The following is a 17,280-nucleotide window of genomic DNA, read 5'->3' as shown; positions in this document are numbered from 1 at the left end:
TACTTCGTGCTTTCTGTCCATTATCTCATTTAAATCCTTACATCAAGTCTATGTGGTAAACTTTATCATACCCAGTTTAGTCGCAGAACACGAGGCTCAGAGACGTTAAGTAATTAGTCCGAGATGGCGCTGCTCGAAAGTAGAAGAGCTGATATCCAAACAGAAGTCTCTCTGACAATGAAGGTTGCACCCATAACCTCTTCTACCACCTAAAGGCTTCACCCCGGGTCTGGCTGAGGTGTAGTTGATCTGTGGTCTGTTGAACTGAATCTTGGAACCCTACAGTAGATGCTGAGTAGTAAACCTTTGTGTTACCTTCACCTGGGGTCAGAGTTCCAGCTTCAGAGAGACATTATGTACCCATGGCCACTGTTCTCTGAGACCCAGAAAGTCAACTCAGTTGAGTGACCTACCCCTGTGGGTCTTTGTGACAGGCCAGGCATATTCATGTGGCCCCCTGCATGGTGGTGGGCAGGTCAGATGACCACTGCACAGTTGGATAAAGCTAAGTCAAGAAAAGCCATGTGTGCAAATGCAGTTCTTTCCAAAATGATGGTCCGTCTGCAAGGGTGTAACCGGCAGTGATGTTCCTGGCATTCATCGCAAACACCCCAGGCTGCTTGGGTAATGAATTTGTTTTTTTTTTGGGTAATGAATTTCTGAGGGTTAGTCATTAACAGGTTTCCTGCCTTCCTCCCCCTTTGACAGGCCCAGCTGTGAGATACAGTGAGTTAAAGATGTCAGAGGCCAGCCCGCCCCCCCTGCTTGGGCAGCACACGACGCACGTCCTGAAGGAGGTCCTCAGATACGATGACAGGGCCATCACAGAGCTGCTCAGCGCTGGAGTGGTGACCCAACATGAGGTTGAGTGACAAAGGAAATACGCTTTTTTGCAAAACCACAGTTGGAATGCGTTTTGCTAGCAAAGGTAAAGTAGCCTTTCCGGACCCTGCTCCCCAGTTCTGGTGCCTGCCACGGAAGAGTTAGAGGAATTCCAGAGTTCCTGCCTGGCCTCTCCAGAATGGCGCTGGTATCAGTGAATCGAGTGCTTTCTAAACGCACCCCACCTTTGATTCCTTACCATTTACCCCAGATAATAGATTAATTGTGGATTTGTGGGATTTTTTTTTTTTTGGGTGAAGTTTTTTTTTTCTGGAAAAATACATTCCTCATTCTAATTACGTTAATAGCCTAAACGTTTGCCCCTCCAGCCCACGCAGGTCTGAAAAAGAGCAGATCTCTTGACGTTCTTTACTTGCACATAAAGTCCTCATTTAAACCTTTGTTAGGAAGTCAAAGCAATAAGCAGAATGACAGTCTCGGTGATTGATTTTAAACAGAATAACTTAATTTTGAGCTCATGAACCCTTTGTTAATCTGTAATTTAAACCATGGAATTTGTTAATGTCCATTATAAAACTGAGCTCCGTTCTCCCCCATGGGGGTAAATAATGGCTTTATGTTGTATTTCTTTGATTATTTCATGAGACACGGCAGAAAATCAGTCTCCACCAATGAATTTTGGGATGTAGGGGGTGAAGAGTGGTTCTTTAATTGGTACCTTATTTTGAGCCAAGTACAAATGCAACAGGTTTTTAAATGAATGTCAGATGACTATCTCGGTATTAAATAACGTCTAAATAATGATAAATTGGAGAATGAAAGGAAAATATTTCTTTGTGATCTGAGTATCCACTGTAGAAGAATATATCATGCCTTAATATTAAGTATTTGCATTTAAGTATTTGTCAGTGAATTCGAAATACAGAAACATCTTCCTGTCCAGAAGGTGGTAGCTGATTTGCCTGTATGTTCCAGGATGAATTGTCACTCAGACTGCCAATCACCCAAGCCCAGGTACAGACCAAGGAATCAGATGACCCCATGATGAGTATCCTCATATGAAAACAATTCACGCTGTTAGGCACATATATCTTAAAGCCATGTCATTACATGCCAAGTGGTCATTGAAAGTTAAATTACAGATGTTCATTTTTCAAACTGTGATTTAGAGCTAGTTTTCTTTTTTTTTTTTTTGCGGTATGCGGGCCTCTCACTGTTGTGGCCTCTCCTGTTGCGGAGCACAGGCTCAGCGGCCGTGGCTCACAGGCCCAGCTACTCTGCAGCATGTGGGATCTTCCCAGACCGGGGCACGAACCCGTGTCCCCTGCATCGGCAGGCAGACTCTCAACCATTGCTCCACCAGGGAAGCCCCTAGAGCTAGTTTTCTTATGGTGTTCTTTTTTATTGGGAAGATTCAAGCCATTTATGCATGCTGTAAGCCCCAATGTGTTTGTAGAATCAAGGACTCCAAAGGAAGTTTGTCTTCTCATGAGGCCTCCTGGGACTTTCTAGAAGAATGCCTACTAATTCTTGAAACACTTATTGTCCTCTCTGCTTTCCTCTTTGTGGACAACTTATTCTGAAGAACTCCTGCTGTTATCCCACTAGTTAGAATTTCATCATGCAAGGGTAATTTGATACCTTCTTCAGTACTTTTCCCCCAGTGGCTAATTCGTAGATATATATTTGGAGACATTCACTTCAGGCCAGACATCTAAATGAAATTCTTCCATGTATATACAATTAGTAATGAAAATGGTAAAAGACTGGATGACAGAGAATTGGCAAAACACATACCTTGAAAGACGTTTCTCCACCATTTCTCCTAGTGAGCCAAGTAGATGTCTTGAAATGCAAATTACTTGGTTACTGAGCAATAACCCTTAAATATCTGGGTCTCCATATGTAGCAGGATGTTGATCATTTAGACAGGGTCACAAAATGCCTCTAAAACCTTGAAATCAATTACGGTTGGTTGATTGCGCAGTCTTGGTCCCTAGCAGAGTTGCCATTGGAGACCGTCTCCAGTGTAATCGTGTATGTAGCTGTCCAGATTTCCACCTACACACCTCAAAACGATCCAGGAGAACTTTGAACCTGTTCATTACCCAACAGATAGCACTTACCCAACTGATTAGGTGAGAGAAGTAATTTAGAATATGTTTCAAGTTCAGATAGATAATTAGTCCTGCAAGAAACACTGTGCTTGCTACAATTTCTAGCAACCTGTCCCAGATCAAGTTATACCTATAAACAATGTGCTGTTTTAATGATCAGGACCTATTATCTTATGCATTTCCAAAGCCAAACATACTATTAAGATACCATATGCTCCAGTTCACTTTGTGTCAAGGCCTACCTTCTGGCAGATTTGTGTCTGAGGTTGGCCTAGAAAGTTCTTTGAAACTTCGCGGGTTAATCATTATGTGTGTCCACGAGCAACTGGTTTCCTTCCCTTGATTTTTTTCTTAAACTTTCTGCTGCCATGATTTTCTGGTTAATCAAGCATATTTTCCGTCATGCATTCTGATATGCTGAATGTTTCCCCAGAAGAAGAGAAATGAACATTGACCAGTTTTGTGTGACTCCCCCGGGTTACTTGGTGTTCTTTCGTGTTCAGTCCATCTACTAGGAGTTAGAAGCCCAGTCATGATTTAAAAAAACAGAAAAACAAGGGAGGTCTCACATAGGTTATTTCATACTAGCTCATTAGACTATTAGACTATGTGGGGTTAACCTCTTAGATAACCCCACAGTGGGGGGCTTTTGCATAAGACTTCAAGACCCCTGCTTTCAGCCTTTTGCACGGAAATTCACACCCGCTTGTATCTCACCTGAATTTGGTAGCTCACCACTGACCCTTCGGTCCCATGACGTCGGCATGTGGTCTGCTTTTACGGATGTGAGTCTTGCTTGTCACTGTCCCATGTGGCTCAATGCTGCCTTTATCCACAGGACCCGTTCTCCAGATCCTGGGCCAGCAGGTGCTGAGAAAGAACGTTAGGTCCAGATCGTCTGCCTCTGCTCTGACAGCTCATGTGGCAAAGGAGACGAGAGGGAAAGAAAGGCACAGTCCTCACCCTCCATTCCCTGGCCCTGGGCTATTCATTTTCAAACTCATCCCCAAAGATTAATAGATTTTTCTTGCATTTGCTTCTGTTCATGGGAGAATATCCGCTATAGTGAGTCCTTAAATTCATGAGATTCTTCAGACACGGGATGCCAGCAGAAAATGGTGGTTCACCTTGATTGTAGTATCAATGACACTTAGGAGGCCAGAATGTCAAGCTCACTTCTTTTCCCTCTCTATTTTGTGGTACAATCATTATTTGATAAGGAGGATGAAAAGGTTCTGGAAAAAAAGGTACATAATTCCATTTCAAACAGCTGCTGGGAAAATAAAAAACACATCACAGGGGAAATGTAGAACTTTTCTCAGACATCAGGATAAAATTGTGTTACTTCTTACAGTCTTAGTAGAGAAATACCAGGGTTCAGTGTTTTATAAATTCCTACTCTCATATGATGCTTAAATGGTTTCTCTGTGTAGACATACCAGGCTATCTTCTGGGCACAAATGGACCTGAGCTGGCTCTATGCAGGACAGGTTTATGTGGTGGGATTCGTGGAGTATAAGCACCTCCAACAGACACATTTCCCCCAAAGCTGATTCAAAACCGTGTCTTTTAGTATCACTCCAGGAAGTTAACGTATTATTGACAAATGAATGCAAATACTTTGAAACCGTATATTTATTCTACACACTGGGGGAGGGAATGTGAGTTTTGAAGGGAGGAGAGTTGGAATAAGTGAATTTGATGTGGTGGAAGGGAAGAGAGAGCACGCCCAGGTCAGGGTGACCCAAGGGTGTGTTGGCCCTGGGGACCCTGGCGAGCCCATCGCAGGGTGAGCCTAGCCTGACCTGACGTGTGAATGCCGGGAGGGAGGACAGGCACTGGGGGGAGCTCAAATGCTACCCAGGAGACGGAACTCACCCACCTCAAATTTTTTTTCTGGAGAAATAGTTCTTTCTTCCCATTCTTTAAGATCTTAACATTAAAGGGACTACCCAGCCTCTTGACCCTTTGCAACTTTTTTTTTTTAATTTTTATTTTATATTGGAGCATAGCTGATTAACCGTGTCAGTTTCAGGTGTACAGCCAAGTGATTCAGTTACACATGTATCCATTCTTTTTCAGGTTCTTTTCTCATATAGGTTATCACAGAATGTTGAGTATAGCTCCCTGTGCTGTCCAGTAGGTCCTTGTTGGTTATCTGTTTTATATAGACCAGTGTGTACATGTCAGTCCCAATCTATCCCTCCCCGCCTACCTTTCCCTCCTGGCCTCCTGGTAACCATAAGTTCATTCTTTAAGTCTGTGAGTCTGTTTCTGTTTTGTAAATAAGGTCATTTGTATCCTTTTTTTTTTTTTAATAAGAGGCTGTGATAGATGCACCAAAGAGGCCCACATCCTAATTCCCAGAACCTGTGGATAGTGCCACCTTCCATGGCAAGAGGGCCTGATACAATCACAGGGGCCTGTGGGCCCTGTGGTGGGCCTGATACAATCCCAGGGGCCTTTAAGTGTGGAAGAGTCAGTGTCAGAGTGACATGACGGGAGAAGGACTTTTCCGATTGCTATGGGATTTGAAAATGGAAACGAATGAAGGAACATAGGCATCTTCTAGGAGATGAAAAATGCAAAAAAAAAAAAAAGGACTCTCCCTTAGAGCCTCTAGAAGGAAAGCAGTCCTGCTTGATTTTAGCCCAGTGAGACCTAGTTTGGACTCATTTGGGACTTCTGATCTCCAGAACTGTAAGCTAATAAATTTGTGCTGTTTTAAGCCACGGCGTTTGTGATATTTTGTCACAGCACCAATAGGAAACTAATATGGAGGCTGCTCTTCCTTGGTTTGAAAGTCTAAAGTGACAGGAGAATCGTTGCCATGCAAAGTGACTAATTGACACCTCCCTGTAAGTCCATTTTTTTCTACTTTCTCTTTTTTTATTTCCACTTCCTTTTTGACTTTTCACTTTTTCCCCATCCTTTCTCTACAATAATGTTTTCTTTCTCCCTCTCCTTTATCTTCCTCTCCCTCCTCCTCTGCTTCTTTCTCTCTTTCTCTCTTTTTGTCCATGTTACATAAGCATGGACACCAAAAGCCACCACTGACCTCGAGAAAAATAGGACTTGCTCAGTGATCTGGAGGATAACTAGTGGTAATTCTGGCCATGACTTCAGCTCCACAAGCGATTTTGGCTTAATCCATGGGCGGGGTGAGCCCTGAATAACTGGCTCCCTCTCCTTCTCCCTCAAAACTCAGGGAACGAAGTGAAGGAGTGTTCCAGATGTCACCCCAGTCTGGGGCAGAGCCCTCGGGCTTGCTACCTGTCACATGCCCCCAGTGCTAAGAAAAACATAAATAAATAAAATGTAATACAGAGCAGAGACTAGACTCTGTGACAGCTGGCGTCTTGCTGTTGTGACTGAGTTCTCATCAGAGAAGGGGGAAGGAGGGCATGAAGCTTGATGTTTCTGCTCCAGCACTCAGCCTTGGCCTTTGTTTCTTGCTTTTTCTTTTCTTTTGTTTTTTTGGCCTTGCCACACGTGGGATCTATGTTCCCCGACCAGGGATTGAACCTGTGCCCCCTGCAGTGGAAATGCGTGGAGTCTTAAGCACTGGACCACCAGGGAAGTCCCTTTGTTTCTTGCTTTTTCTTGGAGAAGGCAGCTACTCCGCCTTCAAGGGGGATTAGTAGTTTGCCCCTAATCACTGCTGTCAAACGGCCTCCAGAAAGGCGGTACCTTGGTTTTGCCATCTGTGAAACAGGCAGCCTGGGTCCTCACAGTTCCCTTTGCTTTCTTCTTTCAACAGGATGAAAAACACTCAGACGCACCCCTCCTGTCTCCCCCCACCCCTTTCTTTTTCTTTGCAAATGAACCACATGACAGTCTGTTCAACTCATATTGGTTTCTTTGGCTCCTGACCACAGAGATTGGAGGAGCAAAGCTTTCTTGCTGCTCATCTGCAGAATGAGCACAACTTGCTGTCACCCAGAACTTGTGCACAAATGCTGCCCATGAAGCAAGACATAGCTTCAGAACACACAACTGAGAGGAGAGAAATTAATGGAAAACGGCCACGGGAAAATATCTTTCTGTCCTCCCCTTTACCTCCTTCTGAACCCTAGAGAAGAATTCAGATTGCCGTAGCATCTCTTGGTATGGGACATGGCAACATGTGTAACACACATTCACCCCAGTAGACTTGGATTTATGTTTGTAGGTTTTACAAAGGACTTCCTGGCTGTTCTTGATCAAAGCTTTGAAATATACTACTAATGGACATTATTGTGTTCTTTCTTCTCAGAGGGTCAAGAAAATTGTAGCGTCTATTTTGGGGGGACTGCTAAAGATTCACTCTTTAGGGGGGGGTAGAAAATGAACTATATTTCCAGGATTGTCATTATAGATAGCCAAATGCTTGCAATGGCATTGACACAGATGAGGGGGCAGAACAGAAAGGCAGTGACCCACAGGTCACCTCTGGAAACAGTGCCCAGTGACCCAGGACCCTGAATCTTCTCAGCTTGATTTGCTGAACTGTGCAAATGGGAGAGTGTTCCATTCTTAAAAAATATGACAGAGTTGGAACTATCCAGTCACTAGGGTTTCCGTCTCTGGGCCCGTTTCCCATCTTCTGCATCCCAAACATTTGTCTGGTTCTCCAAATTTACTTTCTGGGAAAACCTAAGTGAAAGGTTGCGGGCCCAGCACGCGAGCAGAGGTGGTGTTCAGGCCTCGCTAAGTGACTCAGTTAGCTGAAGTCACCGACAAAACCCTGCAGAGATGACAGTGATCAAAACTCATCAGTTTGTGCAGCTACACTCATACGACCCAGGTGACATGTGGTGAAATGAGTAGCTTGGTGGGCCTCTGTGTGGGTACATTTCTGGGGGAAGGTTTTTTAACTTGGGAGAATGAACAGTCAGAGCTAGAATAGGCCCAGCTGGGGGAGGAAGAGGATTCTGCTGGTAGAGTTATTACCTTTCATTTCCTGTGCAAAGTTGAAGTAGACTTACTCTGCATCCGCGTGAAATAAGAGCTCTTATTATATTCTTTTTTTTCCTCTCTCTCTCTCTCTTAGGATACATGATAGATATAGTTCAGCAATACTGGAAGATCTTCTTATGAGTTCTGTGACTGGGGTTAAATTTGATGCTTAATAATAATAATAATGACACCAACAACAATATCTGTTAAGGTCTTATATGTAAAGCACTGTCCTAATAGATTTATATGTACTAATGCACTTATTCAACGTGCCTGGGAAGCCCTGAAGGCTACTGCCTGGAGATGGAGGTCGGGGCTTCCCTGGTGGTCCAGTTAAGACTCCATGCTTCCAGTGCAGGGGGCACGGGTTCGATCCCTGGTCGGGGAACTAGGATCCCACATACTGCATGGCATAGCCATGAAAAAAAAGAAAAAGATGGAGGTCATCATGTTAAAGTGGACACACTCACAGGTCCTCTGCTCCATCACCTTCAGTGTGACTAAGTGATACCCTGCCGTCATTACCACGGACACTACCCTCAGATTGTGTCCCTAAACCTCTTGCACCCCAGGACTTGGGGATCTTCAAAGGGGTAAAGGGCAAGACATATCAGGAGCAGAAAGACCCTAATCCATTCATTTCAACCTTTGCAAATGCTCTAGAAATAACAGGGTTTCCAAAAGGATCAGCTTAACTGAAACACTGTCAGCAAAACCCTCAGGAAAGTCTCCTCAGGCTGCCGTCTCAGGGAGATATCACAGTTTTTCAACTGTCAAACATCCTAAGAACATATACGTCTACCAAAGAGGACCTGAAAATGTTCCCCCCACTCCAGAAGATTTTTCTGTGTATGAATTTACAGAGATAGCCTGCCATTTGTGAAGCTTTTTAAAGGTTCAGTGGAGCCATAAGGTTGCTGATGCAGTAGGATCAAAAGCAGCTCTCCCAAAGGCCGTTGCTGGGAAAAATGATAGAGCCTAGAACACTTGGACTTAACCACGTAGGGGGCACCATTTAGTGCCCTAGAGAACAACCAGCACACTGCTGAAATCTAGACCTGGAGAGAGAGAGAGACATCAGTGTAAACAAAGGATAACTTATTAGAGGTACTGAACGTCAGGAAATGAGTGACACCCATTTCCAATGAAATTTCAGATTCTCCTTGGACAGATGAAAGAAGTACGACAGATATCTAGGATGATATATTATGACTCCAGCTTGAATTACAGTTTTTATTAGTAGGAAAATACTCATTTGTGTAAAAATCTACTCTATAAGCAAATTCAGTGAAAAATGTAATTCCCCCCAAATAAAAGATACAGCAGTGAACCATACAGATAACTCCTCTCGATTCGTTTGGAGCAATTTCAAAGGGTTGGAGTAGAGGGGAGAGGGGAGTACCTCTTGGTGTTTGTCCTCACCCACGAACAAAGCGTTTTCTGATCTCCACAATTGGAAGTGATTTCTGCATCTTGTTTGCTATCTCAGGCCTCTGTGTTTATCTGACCATAACAGTTATCACACACTGAGTTATAATTCCTAGTCACCAATTGCTCTTTCCTATTAACTGTAATATTGTGGGTATCTTAGTCACCACTGCATCTCCAGTGATTACCATGATGCTTACTCTGTAGGAGACACACAGTAAATATCTGCCCACTAGACATGCTCTCACTCACCAGATTACATGTTCTATGAGATAAGAACTGGTTATGTTCATTCTTTTTTTAACTCACAGTGCCTGTAATAAACACTTTTCAAAGATGGCCACCATCAGCTCCTCCCTCCCAGTAGGCACATGCCTCTCTTCCCATCAAAGGATGCACCTTATTTTCCTTCCCCTGGAACCTGGGCTGGGCTGGTGACTTGCTTTTTTTTTTTTTTTTGAACTGTTTATTTTAAATAATTTTATATTTACAAAAACTATTAATACTTAGAATTCCCATATACTGCTCACCTAGTTTCCACTAATATTAACATTTGATGTAACCAAGGTACAAAATTAGCTAAGCCAGCAAATTGCTGTTGATACAATACTCTTAATTAATGTCCAAACATTATTCAGATTTTACCAGTTGTCTCACTTTGGTAGACAGAATTCTATAGTCCCCAAGATTCCCAGCCCCTGATGTACACATACTTTCTCCTAGTTATTCAGTCAAACACTAATCTAAGTACTGCTGTGGAAGGATTTTGCAGCTATAATTAAGGTCCAAAATCAGTTGACCATAAGATAGGTAGATTGTCTGGGGGTGGTCTGACCTAATCACATGAGTCCTTTAAGTCTGAGTCTAGAAGTCAGAGACATCAGGCCAGGGATTTTTAAGCACAAAGGGGGGTTGACATGAGAGACCTTTTCAGAAGTGACTCATTTTGACCCACAGAATGGGGTAGACGTGATACAGTGCCAGTTCTAGGCTGAGCCTTGAAGAGGCTTAGCGTCATCCTCTTTTGCTCTTGGAAATCGACCACCATGAAAAGCCTCTGACCACTGTCCTTTGAGGAATCCCGTGATACCCATGCCACTCTCTTCAGAGAGGAGCCACTTCGAGGAGCCCAAAGACACCCAATATGTGAGTGAATCTCTCCCAGACTTCCAGCCCTCCTCTGCAATCACATGAATACAACTGAGTAATCGAAAGCAGCCACTACCCCGTGGAGCAGAAGAGTGGCCCGGCTGAGCCTTACCCACATTTCTGACCCACATAAACTAAGGTGGTTTTATTCCACTGTTGTGATGTGGTTTGTTATAAGCAAAGTTCTAACTCAGAGAAGGATCTCAATATTAAATGTTGCTTGATGAAGAGATTTTTTTTTTTTTTTTTTTTTAGCATCACAATCTTTTTATTATGATTTCCACTGTGCCCAGCCTCTGGGAACATCAGCTCCTTCTGGAGTGGAGGCTGAGCCATGGGGAGGGGCATGCAGCAATAGTGATGGGGAGACGGGGCTAGGGGATGTTCCCCTCAGCTTACTGTCAAGTTACCATCCACAGAGCAGCACATAGGGAGGGCATGAGGGACCAGAGCCCATTGGATCCTCTATTGTTACTTGAGTGCTTTCAGAGTCCTTCTCACAAGTCTGTGTTTGGCCAGGAGACAGATCAGAGACCATCTCTTCTAGGAGGCTAAGCTTGATGCCCTTTATTTTACCATGGATCTGGAAAGGCCTTGCTACTTATACCTTGATGTTCTTACAGCACCGTGACTGATTGAAAGAGCGAATAATATGTGCTATGGTTTTTTAATTATTTTTTCCTATTGAAAGAGGGCAACCAAAAACCTGGCTTTGGTTGAAAATTCTTCTAAAATGAATTGACCCACTAATTGTCCTGGAAGGAACGGAATGTGTTTCTTTGGATGATGTTGTGCCCCAGGTCATCGTTCTGACCAGATGCAAATTCCTTCCCGCCTTCAGGTGAAACTGAGGACACTTATGATCAGAAATTGTCGTGTTCTCAATCTGGGAAGAGCTTAAACTCCAGAAAGATTTAAGTTACTGAGGGGTTTCCACAGTAGGCAGCCCCTAAGCTGGCAGCCCAGTGAGCCTCACCCCTGCTTCACACTCGTGCGCTGTGCTTTCCCGTGTTGTACCAAAGGTGGTCTGTGGACACAACAGCATAGAGCAGAGGGGATGGTGCGTCACTTCCCAGATTAGGGTATAAAAAACTGAAGCATCTATTCTGCCTCTCTCTGTTTCTGTCTCTCTCGGTCTGCCTCTCTCTGTCCCTGTCTCTCTCTGTCGTTCACTTTGGGGGAAAGCCAGTTGCCATGGAGTGAGGCATCCCTATGTAGAGTCCCACATGACAAAGAACTAAAGCTTCTGTCCAACAACCAATGAGGAAGTGAATCCAAGAACCACACGAGTGAGTTTGGAAGCAGATCCTCCAGCCTCAGTACAGCCTGACAATGACTGCAGCCCTAGCCAACAGCGTACCGACATCTCAGAACCGTGCAGCTAACCCAGATTCCCAACCCTCAGAAACTGTGTGAAATAATACATATTTGTTGTTTCAGCTTTATTTTTAATAGATTAGGTTAGCTTTCGTTTGGGGCAACTTGTGACACAGCGATAGATCACAAATACAGTTCCCCATTAGATTATGGCAAAAAGTCATTTTTTAATATGTGACGTTCAATTTTGACCTTTTGAAGTGATGATTTTCATCAGTTATCTCCACTGTTAAGTGTGATACACCTGTACAGCCCTGTGAGGAGGCATTATGGAGAAAAAGGGACTGAGTTGCCTGCTGTGTGTTGGCCTCTTTGTGGGAGTCCAGGGTGGAAATGATAGCGGTGATGTCAGAGTTGGCAGGTGGGAGCCTGTGGAACACAAATACTGACAAGAAACTTCTGAAAGGACCCCTCAGAGTCACCTCCGCATTCATGGTGTGTTCTAGACCCACTGGTTCTCAAGAAGGATGGGATCAGCTTTTCCGCCATGGGACATTTGGTAATGTCTGGAGACATTTTTGGTTCTCATAACAGGGGCAGCACAAGGATAGTGTGCTTCTGGTGAGGGAGTGAGTAGAGGCTAGGGATGGTGATAAACACAAGCAATGCACAGCCCCCAACAGAATTGTTCACCTGAAATACTAATAGGAATGCTGTTGCGAAACAGTGTTCTGAAGGAAGCTGATACTTGAGAGAAGAGCAGGTGTCTGACTCATCACCTCTATGTCCTTTTTTTTCTTTTACATTATGTAAGTTTAAGAGAGGAGGGAATTGGGCTCACTGAGCTATAATACGATCTCCAGATAAAGCCTACATGTGTTTTCTTTTTTTTTTTTTTTTTTTTGATGGAAATGTGAAATCCTTGTTTTGACTTCTTGCAGTAAGTGTGCTTCTATAGTGGAGGGAGCAAGACATTCTCGTTAACGGAGGGAACTCAGTTGTTCTTCACAAGGACAGTTGCATTAAGGACACAGGTCAAATTGTAGGAAAAAAGTACTAGTCCTTAATAGAATCGGAGAACTGTAACATGCTCAGGTGAGAGTGGCCAGGCCGTGTTTCCCTCCGGCGCCGTAGGTGACTCTACAGAGGAAGGGGCTTTGATGAGATGATTTCTGAGATCCTTCTGAGATTTCAAGTTCTTGCATTCCATGGTTCTTTCATTTAGGGTCATACTGTGGATGCACGGAGAATGCCATACATATAGACAAAACTGATGGACAGGTTTGAATAATACTGTTTAAAGAAGAAAGACACTTTAAATGAGGAATTAAGAGGACCCCTTTTGGGTATCTGGTGATCCAGAACTGTAGAGAAGTAGAAAGTTTGCAAAGTTAACAAATAAGTAGGATATGATCCACACATTCCTCAGCACATCTTCCTCTCTTTGCTGTATGGACCCGGTAGATGGCTACTCGAGGAAGAGTTGAGATGAGATTGAGGTTGAAGTGTTCTGCATGGGAAGGATCTCAGGTCAGACCTAGTGGACTGGATCTCAGTTTCAGCCTCAGTGGAACCCAGCTGACCCCTTGAGCAGCACATGCCCCGTGATATCCCCTGACACCCCTGAAAACCTAGATATGAATGTCACGGGGTCTTTGCTACAACGTGGAGTTTTCGAGGGGGACCCAAGGACATGAAAGGCAGAATAAGTATGTGTGCAAAAGAGTAATCAGCATTTGCGGTTCTGCCCAGTTGTTCTGACAAGGTTAAAATGAGGAGCAAACAACTCGCGAACCAGTTTCCCACTGGAAAAAGTTACCTCACCCAAGGAAATAATATTTCAAAGAATTAAATAGAAGCAGCACATTTAAAGGTCATAAGATAGAATTTAAGCCTAGATGATGACTTTTCCTTGGCCCTAATTGCCAACTCTATGGCCCTAAGCAAGTTACACCTAGAAGATATGCAAAGGGAAGGGCATATGGCCACCAGACTTCCGTACCGATCTGTTGATTTTACTCAATTATCAGAACATGGTCAGGCTCTCAGATCCACCCATTCCTTCCCATGTCCACCATCTCCATTTTAACCCACACTCTTCTTGCTTGCCCTTCTGCCATTCCTGTCCTTTCTTCCAAACGCAGTTTGCAAAGTCACCTGCCTAGTAAGGCTTTTTAAAATTCATTCTAGTCTATTCTGATTGTAACTGATTACTCTGCTCCATAGTCAGTGCCTGACTATGTCGCCGTCAACAGCATTGTTGAAGATCTTGTGTTTGTTAAGCTTTGGGCAAATAGGTTTGGGACAAGGTCCTAAACATCCAGGAACTGGAAACCTAGATGGGAAGGCAGGACCCTTAAATAAGATTGATGCAGAATGACTCACAGTGCTACCTAAGAAATGCCAGTTCTCTTGGACTTCAGCGGAGGGAATGGTCTCTGTAATCCAGTGTGTTTAGGAAAGTCATGAGGTAGGAAACAGATTTTCCTCTTCAAAGAAGAGTGAGACTTAAATAAGTAAAGGCAGGAACAGTATTACATGCACAGGTGAGCAAGCTTTGGAGGCAGGGCAGCCATGACATATTTGGAAATAGAGACCTTGAGTAAATGAATTTAGTGAAAGAGGGCTGCTCGATTGGCAATAGACTGGAAGACCGGAGAGGAGCAGCTATTAGAGGGTAGCTGGAGGACTGGAGAGCCAGGAGGGTAATTTTTTGGTGGGCCCTGGGATGCCACGTAGTTGTTCCAACAAGGAAGTGACTTGCCCACCGCTGTACTTTGGGAAGATGGCCCTGTGGATGTGATAGAGCACACGGATTATAAAAGGACTGGTTCAAAGGGACTGACTGCCATGATCTGACTGTGAGTCAGTAAGGGCCTGGACCAGAGGTGGCAATCTTATATGTTGCTTTATACATAGTGTTCCATACATCTATGTCATATCAGCTTAATCAGATTATGAATTCCTTGTAAACCAGAAATACATTTCCCTAGTTTTATAGCATGTCCCTTCTTGTCTATCCAGTGCTCAGAATTAGTTGTCTGTTGGTGAGTAAATGTTATTATTACTCGATACATTTTTATCAGACTTAGCTGCTCCGCGTAGGTTGTAAACACACAGCATCGGGATGGGCAATCACGTAAGTGTTTGTGATTTCCAATATATTCTCTATGTAATATATTCTCTAGGGCCAAGGGTACAGAGCCATTTAGATCAGATCAATCATATTCAAGCTGTGAATCCGGAGGGTTTGTTGGAAGATAGAGCCTTGAGAAACCACTGCCACACTTTCAGAGCTCTAGAAACTTACCACCTCATCAGGCTTCAGGATTCATCCTTCTCTGGAAGAAAATGTATTTATATAAAGTCAAGGTTGTGATTACAGTTAGCGCATGGGAGACATTGACGCAAAGTCTGAAAAACTCTGAGGCCATCTGTCTGCCTGCTCCGTGGAAAGTACCAGTCCCTCGTACAGATTGAGGCCGAGCCCATATGCCAATCTGCACAACAGCGCTGCAGTTAATTATGGGATTCTCCCTGGTTAGTTTAGTCATGGCCAGTTAAAATGGCTCTAGCAATTTCCTTGGACCCTGAATTCTAGGTTGCCTTGTTCTACTATTTAACACTTGACTGTCCATATGCTTTCTTTTCCGAGATAGATTGGACATTTCTTAAGGACAGAGTTTGTGTCTTGCACTTCTTTTGGGTTCTGCTAAGCACCTGGCACAAAATAGGAAGCTGAGTTCGTGCTCAGTGAATATTGTTGAATTGGTCTGCTGAGAAAGCTCACACTCTCAGAAATGTGGGCGACCAGCTATTCTGCCGAACTCATTCTTCAGCGGTGAAGATGCACTCCTGGTTTTAGTCTGAAAGTCTTGAAGAGGTAGTCCTGTGTGTTCTAAAGGTTAAAAAGTGGCAGAGAAAGAATGCAAGTGGGCATGCCCAGCTGTTCAGTTCTACCCTTGGCATTGATGAAGCCATATCTTGCACCCTTGGCCAATTCCTATAACTGATTGTTTTACCTTCCCCTCCCTGGCATAGGTGGCATCTCAGAATCTTTCTTAAGCATCACTTTAGACCACTACTAGAAATAAACCTGAAGTGACACACACACACACACAAATCCATTTTCTATTTCAAGACCTTTGAAGCGATAGCCAGTTGCATCTTTGGAAAAACTGTCTGTAAAACTGTAGGGGCAACATAACATGGACAATAATGCTAATAAGAGGCAACCTTTACAGGTATTTAAATGATCTTTCCCTACATCCTTTTCTTCTCCAAAGATGACTTTATTCTGGTTATGGTGATCCTGTTCTACTTGCACTGAGTATTTTAGGATGGGCTTGTGATCCAATTCTAGCCAATGGGATGAGAGAATCCTACTGGAAGCTTCTGCAAGGTTTACCTTGCCCTTTTTTATTGAATATGAATCAGAAATAATGTAGTCCTAGTTGCCATAGGAAGCCAAAATGTGACCAGGAGAGGAAGCAGCTTTGGGATGAACCCATGCCAAGAATAGCATACGGCAGAGGGAAAGAACCTAGGTTTTTGACAGTCCATCAAGTTGTCAATCATTTTGTGCTGGAAGCCTGCTCTTCTGGATTCCAGCCTGTATGAAACACACATTTAGTTATTGTTTTAGCCAGTTTGAGTTACTATTTCCGTTGTTTGCAGCCACAATACCTCTGGGCAGGGGAATATTTTAACTTTATGAAGATTATCTCAATTAATCCTCATAGTAACTGTTCAACGTTGATACGACCTTCATCCACATTTCTCAGGGGAGGAAACTGAGAATTAGATTGCTGAAGCAAATTTCCAAAAGTCATGGAGCACTTATGCATTGGAGCTGTCATTTGTACTCAGGAACCCCACTCTCTTAAACAGTATGCTAGAGTCAAGCTGTCTGTCAATTTATTCCACAGGAAAAAAACAAGAAAAATGTACAGGCTGGGCATGTTTGAATTTCTAGGAAGTCTTTTTTAACACATTAAAGGGAAGGGGATTATGTGTCTGTACCAAGCTGAAGACATAACTAAGCGTCCGATGCCACCTGTGACTTAGAAGTCTACATACAGAAAGGGTTTTATTTGGCTTCTTTCCTCCCAGCAGGCTGGAGTTCTATTTGAGAAGGAAAGAAAGCTTCACCACCGTAAATCAGACGTTCCTCTGCAAACTCCATATAGGTTGTCTCAGGCCCGTGGAAGGTGGACTTGGTTTGCTGGGATAGTAAAGCCCTTTGGGTTGGGTGAGTGAATCATTGCGCGGAATGAATTTGTGAGCGTGCGTCCCTCCCAGGGCTGCCACGCTTGACAAATGCTGCTCAGCACCAGGGTCCCCACTGTGAACAGACACTGTCTGTGCTGCTTCTGGAGGGGCCTGTGTTTCCTGGAGCCATTGCGGGGGAGCCGTTCCAGGATTCCACGTTGTCAGCCTTCTAACTTCCCCTGGGTCAGCCATTCCTTTTTTGACAGTACCCTCCCCC

The 17,280-nt window shown here is 43.8% G+C and overlaps 1 protein-coding gene across 2 annotated transcripts in view; it reads left to right on the top strand.

The window, feature by feature from the left end:
- SUGCT (succinyl-CoA:glutarate-CoA transferase) overlaps positions 1-9,110 on the top strand; it is a 689,175-nt gene extending 680,065 nt beyond the window's left edge. For both annotated transcript variants that reach the window (XM_073809536.1, XM_033862875.2), the window contains one exon: positions 709-9,110. In XM_073809536.1, the coding sequence (XP_073665637.1) occupies positions 709-872 (164 nt within the window). In that variant the 3' untranslated portion in view covers positions 873-9,110. The remainder of the gene's footprint in view (positions 1-708) is intronic.
- Positions 9,111-17,280: the final 8,170 nt, after the last annotated feature.

The sequence above is a fragment of the Tursiops truncatus genome, chromosome 9 (genome assembly GCF_011762595.2).
Source record: "Tursiops truncatus isolate mTurTru1 chromosome 9, mTurTru1.mat.Y, whole genome shotgun sequence".
In the NCBI taxonomy this organism is placed as follows: domain Eukaryota; kingdom Metazoa; phylum Chordata; class Mammalia; order Artiodactyla; family Delphinidae; genus Tursiops; species Tursiops truncatus.
The sequence above is the reverse complement of the archived record's forward strand: the minus strand, read 5'-3'. Positions and strand labels throughout refer to the sequence as shown.